At 37.6% G+C, this 14492-nt stretch overlaps 1 protein-coding gene across 1 annotated transcript in view; it reads left to right on the top strand.

Annotated features, from left to right (window-relative positions):
• Positions 1–14492, top strand: part of LOC145765052 (uncharacterized) — a 44587-nt gene that overhangs the window by 13326 nt on the left and 16769 nt on the right. The window contains exon 3 of the mRNA XM_082576791.1: positions 10613–10720. Coding sequence (XP_082432917.1) covers positions 10613–10720 — 108 coding nt within the window. The remainder of the gene's footprint in view (positions 1–10612; positions 10721–14492) is intronic.

Here is a 14492-nt window from a genome sequence, read left to right as displayed (position 1 = left end):
TAATTCTTACGAAATGTTATTATCGGTTACTGTTCTATAGTGACCTGACCTCTGATTGCGAAATCTTTATTATGTGACATATGTCCAGAAGGTTCTGCATACGGGCAAGACTAGAAGCTTCTCCACCTAGATCGAACAATTTGTAAGGTGGTAGGTTGTTATGGTGTCCGACAAATTGTTTATAAGCAATTGTTTGTAAAGCAATTGTTCGTAAAACAATTGTTCGTAAAAATTAATTCTTTGTAAAACAATTCTTCCTAAAGCATTTTTTCGTGCATGCAGTTAAAATTTGATGTATACGAAGAAATGCTTTACAAAGAATTCTTTTACGGATTTCGTTTTACGAAAAACAGTTTACGAACAATTGTTTTACGAACAATTGCTTACGAACAATTGCTTTACGAACAATTGCTTATGAACAATTTGCCTATAACCGGTTGTTATGACGTCACAAAGATGTTTACGGGTAGTAAAACTTTACCAGAACAATGAGTTCTTATGACATAACATTGTCGTACCTTCAGGAAATTCTTAGTCAAAACAAACCTGCTATAAATAGTGGCGTAATTTTGATGGTAATAGATGTAGAGATTATAGTGAGATGGTTGCTGAGAGTTGAAGTTATTGAATAGTGCAGATGAGAGTTGGTGCTATTATAAGTTGTGATCGAGATTAGAGTTGTATGAGAAGGTAGGGACGATGGAATACTACTTCTACCATCCCTATAAAAAGCTGTGAGTGAAGTACGTTAAAGTCGATTATATGAGTTACTGACGTTGGAATCTATTGCTATTCACTGAACTATAGTTTATGCAAATAAGGTCAAACTTAGCATTTGTTATACTGGAATTCCTTGCAAATACTAAAATTGCTTCTTTTTGTAACACTAAAGTATTGGCCAAAATATCGGTATCGGCCTAAAAAAGTGATATTGGTGTCAGCCAAAATATTGGTATCGGTACATCTTTAGTTTTATCTGATGTAGCTGTATGTCGCAAATTGTGTTATACTCTTGCAGTTGATTTCAACTCGACATCAAGATCCTGTTTGGTTTATTGAACACTAAATCCAGTTTAAGTTCATAAAGAAAGCTTAAAGATAACTGTAATACAATTTTGCAAACAGTAAGTGTCATTCAAAAATTTACTTTTGGGTGATCTTTTCTTTTATGACCGCCCCTGTCTGGCTTCATTAAAGACCAAATGTGGTCTTCCAGCATTGCATTGTCCCAGTAGCCTTTATATCGTTTTTACATTTGCTCAACATCTTGGTGAAATCTCTCACCATGCTCCTTACTGAAGTCACCAAGATTTTCTTAAAAAACATCCAGATGAGAACATAAAAATAGTTTTTTAGACATGAGACAACCCATGTTTTGGTAACATTTGATTAGTTTTTCCACCAACTCTTTGTAATTTCGGTCTATTTTATTTATTAAAACTCTATCAACCACACTTCAAGATAATTTCCATTCTTCCATTTCTGTTTCATTCTTTTTTTTAAGCTTTAGTGTTGTGTTTATCTGGGAACCCACAAATATTCCTCCTTTTGTTTTGCCAACCGATAGTCTAAGAAACATTGAGCCAATTTTTTGAAAAACTTGTCTTTGAAAATCCAAAGCTTTCACAAACTGTTTTACCAGACTTCAGTTAATATGAAGGGATTGCAGTAAATGTTTTCCCCTGCTTAGAAGGGACTCCCTAGCAACGTACATTTCTGGAGTTAATTTTTCCCGTGTTGGCCAATGAATTTTCTCATAGTGCTCAGTGCTCTACTAGTACTACTCCACAGACCACAAGCACAAAAAAGCAAGAGCCACCAAAGTCAAAACAAACATATCACTTAAACTGAGCGTAACTGATGTTAATGAGCAGTTGCTTGGCATTTTCATAATCTTTCATCTGTATTGCATAAGCAAATGAAACTGACGGATCGATAAGTTGCCATTGTGAAGTTGCACTGCTTTATGACTTTTGGTAGAAGTGTAATGCCACTGAGTAAGATCATGATCTATTCCAAGTGCCTATCTCTGGAAGCAGCACTCTGAAGTCATCACCAAGCAGATTCCACTCATTTATCCTGAATGTTAATAACTCTGCTTCAGATTTTTTAAATTCCAGATCAAGTATTAATTCATACAATTCTTTTGAGCTGGAAAATGAGGTTCTGAGATTGTTGGACGTTGGTTAAGGTGCATCAACCCCCCCTCATGAAAAAATTTTCTCATGGCAGTATATTAAAGTTGTGCTACCTCTAGAAAAAATCAATTGTGTAAAATATTACCAAATTTGGATGAACTCTACCAGGTCCACATAGAGCTTGAAAAAACGAGAAATAGGGTCATTTCACATGAAAACAGACAATATAAAGATATCTCGAATATGATACCTTTCAGATTTGGTGAAAAGTTGTCATAATATGCCTTAGACTATCAAATGAAAGAATCCCAAGTTTTAGATCAATATCTCAAAGGGTTTGTCCATGGCGGTCATTTAAATTTCGAGAACCACCCTCGTTTTTGACTTGTGGGGGTAGCATATAGCAAATTTTGCTATTTTCAGTGCACCACAATTTCTATTGCAAAACGTAATTTGGAAAACTAATGATGCTATGCTAGGTCATTATAAACTATAGGCTACTATACAATTCAACAATAAAAAACAACATTTCTGAATGCATGGGTAGGCCTATTAGGTGGGTCACTAAAATCCTAATATTTTGCCCCGTAAAGGTGTTTTTTTTCAATTTTTGAATGCTTCTGACATCCAAACCAATCAGAATATTTTTATAAAACATGATTATTTGTAATACTTGGAAACTTTGTTTCTGTCAAATCAAGTTTGAGGGTTGTAGTGCCATTAACAGAGATCTTTTGAGGATCTGAAAACCCTATCAGGCAGAAATGGCCCTTTTTAGAGCTCTAAATAACCATGTGGGCATTTTATAGTCATATGGTCGTCCAACTGCCTGTTGTAGAGTAACACAAGACTAAAGTATTTTATTCACTGCTGGACGATCATGGACACTTTCATCCTTGCCACCCAACATTACAAGCAGCACATCTACATGATGAGCAAGATATGCATTTCTTTGAAGATCCTTAACCTAATAGCAACCTCTCGAACATTATTTCTTGAAAACCACTTCACTCGTTCAACAATATTAAAAAGTTCGTTGAATCATCAATAGACCTAATCTTGTTTGATTTGAAACCAGCTGGAAAACAAACTTTATTTCATATTGTGCTAGTGAGTAGTGTAGGCAACTCAAAGCAAATGATGGGCTTTCCTGTGACGTATAAAAACAGATTAGTCTATTTGGCACCCAAGCGTCAACCACTGTAAATGGTTTAATCCGCCCCGATAGCTCAGTTGGTTAGCGCGTAACTTCGTGAACGAAGAAGCTTCAAGATCAAGCGGTGCTGGTTCGACTTTCGCGGTGTGCGCTTGGGCAACACATTCTAATAACTGCTCTCCATTCAGTGGCACCGGCACCGGAATTATTTCTCGGCAACAACACTTCAATAATCGGAAACTTCACTTTGTCAATCTCGGTAACCGGCTCTGCGTCAAAAGCCTCTACAAGTATGTGAAACTACCAGGAATAACCTATCAGGGCTTTGTTAGTTCGAGGATAAAGATTCAAAACCAACCACCAACCTAGCCTTGGGCTACTTTGTTTTTATACGTAACAAGAAAGCTCATCATTTGCTTTGAATTGCTTACGTTAGCAGAATATGCAATAAAGTTTGTTTTCCAGCTGGTTTCAAATCAAACAAGATTAGGTCTATTGATGGATCAACAAACTTTTTAATATTGTTGAACGAGCGATGTGGTTTTCAAGAAATAATGTTCAGGAGGTTTCTAATAGGCTAAGGATCTTCAAAGAAATGCATATCTTGCTCATCATGTAGATGTGCTCCTTGTAATGTTGGGTGACAAGGATGAAAATGTCCATGATCGTCCAGCAGTGAATAAAATACTTTAGTTTTGTGTTACTCTACAACAAGCAGTTGGACGACCATATGACTATAAAATGCCCACATGGTTATTTAGAGCTCTAAAAAGGGCCATTTCTGCCTGGTAGGGTTTTCAGATCCTCAAAAGATCTCTGTTAATGGCACCACAACCCTCAAACTTGATTTGACAGAAACAAAGTTTCCAAGTATTACAAATAATCATGTTTTATAAAAATATTCTGATTGGTTTGGATGTCAGAAGCATTCAAAAATTGAAAAAAAACACCTTTACGGGGCAAAATATTAGGATTTTAGTGACCCACCTAATAGGCCTACCCATGCATCCAGAAATGTTGTTTTTTATTGTTGAATTGTATAGTAGCCTATAGTTTATAATGACCTAGAATAGCATCATTAGTTTTTCAAATTACGTTTTGCAATAGAAGTTGTGATGCACTGAAAATAGCAAAATTTGCTATACACTACCCCCACAAGTCAAAAATGAGGGTGGTTCTTGAAATTTAAATGACCGCCATGGACAAACCCTTTGAGATATTGATCTAAAACTTGGGATTCTTTCATTTGATAGTCTAAGGCATATTATGACAACTTTTCACCAAATCTGAGAGGTATCATATTCGAGATATCTTTATATTGCCTGTTTTCATGTGAAATGACCCTATTTCTCGTTTTTTCAGGCTCGATGTGGACCCGGTAGAGTTCATCCAAATTTGGTAACATTTTACACAATTGATTTTTTCCAGAGGTAGCACAACTTTAATATACTGCCATGAGAAAATTTTTTCATGAGGGGGTCTTGATGCACCCTAAGTTGGTACATATTCCGCATCAGTGTCTGTATTTTTGCTTGTTATTGAGTCTTCACTGAATTATATTAATTTTCTATCTAAAATAATGAAGAATAAGTACACAGCATATAAGAAATTGAATCCAGTTTCAGAGCATATAAATCACTGTTAGTGATGCAAAGAAAAAACTAACATTTGATGGTGGGTTTAGAACTGGTCAGGCTGAACTGTGAGGAACAATTGCGATGAATGAGCGTTTACTTGGATATGTCACACCACAGCTCTTTTTCCGCTGATCTTGCGATATTTCGATATGTTTATTATCCAAAATCATCATGATGATTTTCGAGTCTCTCAAACTTACGGAATCGCAGATGACGTAACTTTTCCAAAGCCCACTCAATCATCCTTCAAGATTAGATCGACAGCTGCCACAAAGTCAATGTGGTGTTCATGAATAATCTTGATGTACTAACGTCCGTCCCCAAATGTAGTCTAGAGATACTGTCCGAAACAATATAATGAGCAACCATAACCGTATAAAAAACCTATAGTTTACAAAAATCACAAAAAAAACCGGAAATCATTGTATTTTGAAAACGATTGATGATAGAAAAAAATTGATAGCATTTTTGGAATCAGAGCTTGAAAATCGTGAAGATATACTTAAAAAATGTAGCCAAACCAAAATTTTTTGAAATTTGTTACGTAGTGTTATTTGTTGGAAGTGTTGAGCCATTTGTTAAAGTCGTTCATGAATTTTCAATTATCATCTCACTAGTTAGTAGAACTATTCGACCATTTAATTGACTGTTTTTCGTTGATATCTCATTAAACTACGTCATTAATTCTTTCCAAGTCTCTTTCCTGGTAAGAGATAGAAAGATTTGTGACAAGCTCTATTGTTCTAAATCAGGGGTGACAAACTTTTTTGCGGTCGCGGGCCACTTTGTCAACTACACATGAGTTATCGGGCCACACAACTTTTTAATCGTAACCTACTATGAAATCTTTTAGAAGCGACTCATGATGTTAGGCTATTCATGAAAAGTAACAAGCGGCAGATGAAAGTAATAGGCCTAAAACCCACACAGTTGAAATTATCTTACGCAGAATCGAAACATACAACAGTAAAAAATAAAAACAAATTAACTTGAGCAAAAAGGATAGAGCATCAGTACTTGCACTGATAATGAAGACAGTTTAATTTTCGAAGCGTTTGCTTTCATATGAGTATGATTTCTTCTTTTTTTGGCTCTATCCTTTTTGCTCAAGTTGACTAAATGTTTCGACCATTATGCTCCGAAACAACAAATCAGTTAACTTAATGAAATTTCTTTTTCAAACAACAAACAAAAGCCCATGCGAATCATACAGCTGAAGCTATCTAATGCAGCATTGAAACATAAAATATTAAAAAATAACATTGATTAGGTCGAACAGACGATGTGGCAACACTCAACTGCATACTAAGATTTTCATCTGTCAGCCTCGACCTGTATCGACTTTTTGTAAAGTGTATTTTAGAAAAGAACTGTTCGCATAGGTACGTGCTGCCGAAAACAGATGACCATTTGAGATTGTCAAATTGTTTTGCGGGCCGCACAAAATTCTTTGACAGGCTGCATGCGGCCCGCGGGCCGCAGGTTTGTCACCTCTGTTTTAAATTATGCATTGTACGTTTTGACACGTACCGGTATGCAATGTGATTTTAATCGGCACACAACTTAATGCCGCGGTTCGAATGACGCGATTCCTACTGTTTTTTTTGCGCAACGCTCAGAGTTCAAGATGGATACCACTGCATCTTGCAGGTTTACAATTTTTCATATGAAATGGATTTGTTCCCTGTCTCATCATTATTGCGTTCGCTCCGGGAGCCGTCCACATACCCAAACACTCAGCAGGCACACCATACTTACATGGAAGATACCTACCAGTGAGGCGAGGGACTTACTATGACCAAAGGGACCCACCGTGGTAGATGGTAATCTGCGTATGTAAAAGTTTGGTTATTTGCTGCCTCAAGCTGATCTGCCTGTCTCGACTTTCCTCTTGCTGATCTTGGAGCCTAGTCTAGGAGATGGCTGGTCAAGCTCAAGAACTAGCGCGTTTTGGTAGGGAGTTGATTTTAATGTTATTTGAGTTTGTTTGTGTGTGTGTGTTTCTTCTTGTTGCTCGCTTGAAGAAGGGCACCTGCTTGTAGAAAACGGACTAGGCCTACTGCAGTCTGACATCCCATTTGGCGGAGATGCCAGAGAAGAGCAACCAGAAGGAGGGTAGCTTTCGCTGACCCCAGAATCTTTTTGGGATGGGCCGCTGCAATCCAGTCATCCCATGGCGAGTGGGACAACGGAGAGAGACGATTAAAGATTCCCCGCTACAATCAGTCTTCCGGCATCAGGCTGTTTCAGATGAGTGAGAGGGACGGGTTAAAGATGGGTTGTTATGCCCTTGGTTGTCTAAGCTTCTTCAAAGATGTTCTACGACCATACTGTGCTAGTGAGACCACCGCTGCAATCAGTCGTCTCTACTACCGAGGACGACTGAGAGGGCCGTTGAAGAGAGAGTCTCGACTGGTTCTTCTTATGACCGTAAGAAGGAGAAATGTCAGATGACAAAGATATGTTATGCTTTTGTGTTATGTCTTTTGTTTTTGTCATGATCACCCACAGGGCTTGGATGGTGGACCGTTTTGTGTTCCGTATGTATGTGTCACCTATGTCCAGTAATATCTTCTTTTGGATGATGGTGTGTTTGGTGACATTGATCATGTTCAAAAGTATGGGGTTGTTCTTTTGTCCGCCGGGAGTTGATTATAGAGGATCATGTCCTTTGTTATTTCCATGTCTTTGTTGGTTAGGTCTGAGTATTGTTGCTTCAGGCGCTCCCATATTCCTAGCCCAAAAGAGCTCTCGGTTAGGACGTGGGCCACGTTGTCTTAAGGTTTTCTGCAGAATTTGCAGTTTATAATGTCCGCGTATATGTCAGTTTATATGTCCGCGTATAGGGGAGACCGGGGTATTACGAACCACGGGGTATTATGAACCAGGCCATTTTCTGGAAAACTGTTGGAAATCCTAAGATCTCATTTGCATATTTTAGTCACAGGATCACCATGCTTTTTTTGGTACCATCATTTTTGATCAGCACTGCTTTGTTCTCAGTAGAACTGGAAAAATGTAGTTTTAGAGGTCAAAAGTAAATTCAGTTTTCCATTTTGGTAGGCCTGGCATGATTAGTACAGGGACTCTAGAAATCTAGATTTTTATTCAGGGATACCGGTAGGTTATATGTATGAAATACTGATGCAAACTGATTTTAAGCTTTATGTTGATTTCGTTTTGTTAGGCAATAGCTTGAATAAGAACACTCTAGCCGGGGTATTATGAACCAGATGGTTTCTACCGCAAAAGTGAAAATTCACTTTCAAAAAGCCCCCATCTGGTGATGTGGAAATATGTAGAAACTAGCCAAATTAAGCAGGTTCTCCCTTATCCCACCTACACAGAGCAGACAACCAGAACATTTGGCTCAATCCGATTTGAATGCCACTTCAACACTGAACATGAAGTTAACTGATTAAGTAAACCGAACATTGACCTATGTGACTAAGTGAACTGTTGTGATTTCATAATCTGCATGTCTTTAAAAAATGTAAAAATCAATTTTGTGTGCTAGCTTTCTTTACCAGTGGTTGGTCATGAGTTTTTTGTCTGAATCCATTGCTAAGTTTTTGCATGCAACCACACAACCATTGTTGTTAGGAGACCAGTTGTGTAGATTACCATGCAAGTGAAGACTTGCTGACTGCATTGGAACCTCATAACTTCAGCTTTTCCTATTCAAATAATGCAAATAGTCAGACCTGAAAGGCAAAAACTTCCTAAAAATCTTCTTAACCTCACTCTACTAATTTCCAGGTTGACAATCACTGCTTTGAAGCATTTTATGGAAAGTTGTTTATATTGGTGCATAATGCCCCGGCAAGGTTCATAATACCCCAGGCCATTTTTTCATGAAAAACTGTAATAATTCAAATTTTGGAGAAGTTAGTGAATTGTGCTTGTGATATGTTATAGATAATGTTAAAGACTATGCAACCTGAAAATTTCATAATTCTACATCAATTAGGGGGCGAATGAGAGCATCCCGAATTTTTGTGGTTCATATTGCCCCGGTCTCCCCTACATGTATTTCGTTTGGATTTGGGGCATGCAGAATGCTGTTGGAGAACAAAAGAGGATTGATGTGCCTCATTCTGTAACTCAAATTAAACATTGCCCATTTGTGCCAGATTTCTGTGACGTCTTCTAGTGGGAAGAGGTGCCGAATTCTGTCGATGCGACTTGTTTGGAATTTTGATTGGATGTCTACCATGTTGATGCCTCCATCTTTGACAGGAGGAAGTGTTTTGCTTCTCGAGTTGTTCAAATGGCGAAAGATGCCAGAGGAAGCCGAACAGGATTTTGTTGAGTTCTTTGAGGTGTTGTTTCGTTGGCATTAGCACTCTACTCAGATGCAAAGTGACGGATACCATGAGCGTGTTGATGATGGAGATCTTTCCGTAGAGGGAGAGTCTTCGTGGTTTGTGGATGTTGGCGATTGTCTGAGTTTTTTTGATGGCGGTCTGCCAGTTCAATTTATCAAGTTCTGTTTTGTTTGTTCCTAGCCAGATGCCCAAGATCTTGATGTTGTTCAAGATCGCAGCTTCTGGAAAGAGCTGCTGAGCTTTTTGGGCCAGATCAGGTTTGGACGCCAAGATCTGGGTCTTTCCCTGGTTCACTTTCTGGCCGGACATTATCTGGTAGATGGCTAGTTCTCTGTTGATTTCTTTGAGAGATGGTATGTCTCTTGTTATGAATGGTTGTCTACGTCGCAAGACAGGTATGCCCAAGTCCCACATAAATGACCCGAGACTTAGTTAGTCTATCAGAAACAACTTAGGTTTGTGGTATGTAAATAGAACAAAATCCTGAAAGCGGATTAAGCTGTTTCGTGCCACAAGTTCAACAAAAAGTCTTTACGGTACATGAAATATCTTCATAAAGCAGGAATAAAGTAAAATTCGCACCAAGTAGTTTTGCAGTGAGATGTACTCTGTAGTTTTGCGACCGGTCACCCATGACAGAATGTCGTGTATCCTACCAAAATGTTTCTTGGCTACATGTACTTCATTTTCAACATTTTTTGTGTTGAAACTGAAAGCAGATAGATGATCAAATCGCTTTGTTAAGTAAAAAGTTCCATATTCTATAAATCCATTTGAACGAAGGGAGACATATATGTCTTAATTGGGTGCAAAAGGTTAACTCAACCGGTGGTTAATTTGCAATTGCGGCAATAAAACTCACTGAGTTTGTAGTTAAAGATCTAGATGCTTCTTCCAATGATGCTAAGCATATTTTCAGAAGCATAGGCAAGTTTTACAGGCGTTTAGCATCATTTTGGTTTTAGTGTGAGGGTCATTGAATAGCAACATGATGATATTCCAATAACGCTATAATTTTGTTCTATTTTATTTTGCTTGAAAGTATTTTTCTTAGCAATTAGCACTTTCTTCACGATTATGGTAAAATGGCGTAAATATTCTGCGTTTGTTGTATTTTATTTGTGACAGCTAATAGATTGAATCAGTTTTCTGAATACAGTCTCATAAAATGTTTCTGTTATTGAGTTCATTTCACCTAAAATTTCTTTGGCCATGCCTTAAAAGTATACAAAATTTCCTTCTTCCGCTTCTCAGACCAGGACACCATATTTTTCTAAGTGAAGACGTAAGTGAAAGACGTTTGCAAGTTTTTCTTCGATTGTTGGACTAATTGTATGTTTGTCGGTCTTTTAGTGCCTCCATCTTCTACAACACTTGGATTCACAGGAGCAACTACACAAGTGCAAACAACTACCCCAGAGGCGACCACCCTTGATGTCACTTCAGAGGAAGCAACAACAGGTGGATAATTGTGGTTCTCGGCAATCGAGTGTAGCAAGCATTCAGCGATTGACACGTGTTCTACCCATGCTTTTTTTTTACTTGCCCTTGCCCACGTGTTTTGCCCATGCTCTTTTTTTCTTTTTATGGCTTCCCAATTTTCTCTTTATGGCTTCCCAATTTTCTCTGACCTACATTAAGGACTTGAGATTATTTGCCAAAAATGACCAAAATGTTACATTTTAAAAACATAAAATTTATAGTGAAGGAGTTTGATACTCAAACATTTTATTTCATGAAATGAAAGAATAAATGTATGTGTTTGTCTGGTATAAATTTCAGCATGACCATAAAATGCCCACGCGGTCATTTGGGGCTCTAAACATAGGGGTAAAAAAGGGCCATTTCTGCCTGATAGGGTTTTCAGACCCCCATAAGATCTCTGTTAATGGCACCACAACTCCCAAATTCAAGTTGGCAGAAGAAAAGTTTCCAAATATTACAAATAATTAGGTTTTAGAGAAATATTTTGATTGGTTTGGGTGGTAGAAGCATTTGAAAATTGAAAAAATCACTTATACGGGGCAAAAAAACAGGATTATGATGACCCACCTAACACTTATGCATCAAGAGATGTTGTTTGTTACTATTGAATTGTGTAGTATAGTTTATGATGAACTAGCACAGCAATTTTTAGTCTTCTACCACAATTACAATAAAAGTTATGGGGCTCTGAAAATGGCTGAAATTGCTATTTGCTACCCCTCCAAGTCAAAAACGAGGGTAGCGCCCGAAATTCAAATGGCCGCCATGTGAAAACCGTTTGAGATATTGATCTAAAACTTAGGATTCTTTCGTTTGGTAGCCTAAGGTATGGTATGACAACTTTTCAGCAAAATCTGAGAGGTGCCATATACATGGGTGGCTGAGTTGATATGGAATGACCCCATTGTGACATATTTTCTGCTTTTAGGGGTTAATATGGTTTAATTGTGTCGCAGTTTCTGATTTACAACGATTCCACGAGAATTTTGACAAAAATTACTCTCAAGAAACACAAAAAATTTGTCAAAAGCCATAATTTGACAAATTTTGACTTTATTGAAAATTTGACTTTATCGTCAATTTTGACATTATTTTGACCTATAAACTTCTTATTCCCCTAGGTGCTGAAAACAACTGTGTTTTTGATTCGTTGATAAACAAGGTCTTTAAAAATTTTTGACTTTATTGACTTTTGCGGGCCCTACTCATTATTGATTTGGTTCAACATATTGCCCCTTGAACTTTGATAGAATTATAGTTAACTACTCATAGTTAATCCAGGTACTTTTGTTGTAAATTTAAGGTTTATATTTTGATGTTGATAAAGTTTACCTAGGGACTGAACTGCTGACTCTTCATCGTTAATTCAGATTGAATGTCGCATCTAGACTTACACTTGGTGGTTGAAGATTTAGATTAAGTGGATCGGAATTGGGAAGGCAAGAAAGCTATTTTTTGTGTCCATGTTCAGGCATGCCTTTATTAAGTGTCCCTTCAAAGACACAGCCGCATGCTTTTGAGCGGAGTCGAACCAGCGCCCTTTCAAGTGCTGCATTATTGCTCTCACCATTCGGCAATGCAGCCGACTTTTTTCTGGTGAAAGCTAACAACACATAAATTGTTTTGTTAGTTTTCGATTTATGAAAAACATGAAACACTATTTTTTTCCAAGGATCACAAAGGGGTAGAAAAACGTTTTTCGATATGTTGAAGCAGGGGTCCGAAAATACTTGTTGACATGACTCAAAAACAATTGTTCTAAATCTTTGCGATCCAAACGTTTCGGTGGCATGTAATTTTGTGCAAAATACTTTGCAATTTAATATCGATTTCAGTACGATTGTCCCTGCTTATTAAGCCCACATCAAAAACCGGACGAGTTTAGGCTTATTAAATGCACAGGTGTTTAAAGCGGGAGACGATTTTCTGCCACTCCTGACTCCTGTACCTTCAGTAATTTAATATATAAGTTATATATAATTTATAAGTTATATGAGTCATTCCATTATAATTCAACAAATGGTGAACACCACCATCTCTTAGATTTTCTTTATTTTTACATATTTGGCACATATTTTAGAATAATATTCATATCTGTTGGAATTTTTTTGATACCTCGTGTCGTTTTCAAGTTATCGCAATTTAAAATTTGACATTTTTGCCACTAGTGGCGCCATTGTGCGTGGGAATATTTTGGGAAAATGCTCTAAAGTCACCATTTCTTGTCCAATTATGATGAACAAAGTGTATATTCCCATGTTCTCATGCGGAATGGCCCGTTTCGGCAAGTCCGATTCGGCGAGTCCGATTCGACTAGTCCGATTCGGCGAGTTCCCTATTCGGCGAGAGCCTTTTTCGGCGAGTGCCCTGTTCGGCGAGTTTTTGAAATTTTTGAAAGGAAATTATCGGGTACCGCAGCCTAATTACAATTGCCGTTTTTACATCGTTTTAACGTCACTAAACGTTGAAATCGTGCAGAAAGGAATAAAAATAAAATGTTTGAACTATTAAATTAAAATTCGTCATGTCAGTTCAGTTATTTATATTTTTGACCATCATATATCAAAAACAATACACGTCAACATAGCAAAGGTAGAAGCGACAAAACGCGAACGTTAAAACGTGCTTGAATTCGTCATGTCAGTTCAGTTGTTTTTATTTTTGACCATCATATCAAAAACAATACACGTCAACATAGCAAAGGTAGAAGCGACAAAACGCGAACGTTAAAACGTGCTTGAATTCGTCATGTCAGTTCAGTTGTTTTTATTTCTGATCATGATATCAAAAACAATTCACGTCAACATAGCAAAGGTGTAGAAAAAGGTAGAAGCGACAAAACGCGAACGTTAAAACGTGCTTGTGACCAAACAAAGTTATTGAGTTGAAAAAAATTTGGCAAGGTTGCATCACCTTCAGAAAAATTTAAGATATGAAGGAAAAATAAAACAAAGAAAACGTTAGAAAAAAAAATAATGTTTATGTCTATAAGTTAGTACTTTTGAATAGTTAAAATCATAGGCGCCTAACTATTTTTTTGGCCGTGGGGGCGAAAGCGTGTTTCATCAGCAGCAACGTAAATTCAGCGAAATGTCACGCAGATGGATGACGTAATTATGTCGTCACACTAGGATTGCTTTTATTGCCACACTCGGAGTTATCGCTACGTTCGACCTGCCGTTAATTATTATAAACAAAGCTCGACCAAAACACATGCTATGCGTCTGCGTTGGCTAGCGGTTGATGGACTGCGACTCTTTAAGCTAAGCACAACATAAAGTTTAGCAACGAACTAGATTTATTAGCATGAAACAAGAGACGAAAAGGTTTACTAAAAGGTATACTGTAAATGGAATGAAAATACTAACTTGATCATATGCTTGAAAATATACCTGTTGAAAGCAAAATCATTCATGTTTACATCAATTCAACAGCACGTCACCTTTAATAAATTTAAAAGTTGCTGACATCCGTAAACAGCCCTTGAAAAATAGTTACAGAGAGACGTTTGATTAAGTTTTCGACTTGACATTGCTCCCTTTTCACTACAATATCGCAACTTATGGCTGACCAGCTTTCAAGTTCCAATTCGCTGTAATACGCCCGTTTTCGTGTTGCAGATGAAACAAAAGATGCGCATATTCCCCGCCTTTGATCGGGTTTCCATGGCAACGGGCACGCAGTTTGCACGAGTCCGTTGTTGTGTTGATTATGCCGCTTGTGCGACTGTGGGCAGTGCGGTTTGTAC

The sequence above is a fragment of the Aplidium turbinatum genome, chromosome 2 (assembly GCF_918807975.1).
Source record: "Aplidium turbinatum chromosome 2, kaAplTurb1.1, whole genome shotgun sequence".
NCBI lineage: Eukaryota > Metazoa > Chordata > Ascidiacea > Aplousobranchia > Polyclinidae > Aplidium > Aplidium turbinatum.
Note: the sequence above shows the minus strand (reverse complement) of the source record. Positions and strands in the feature narration are given on the sequence as shown.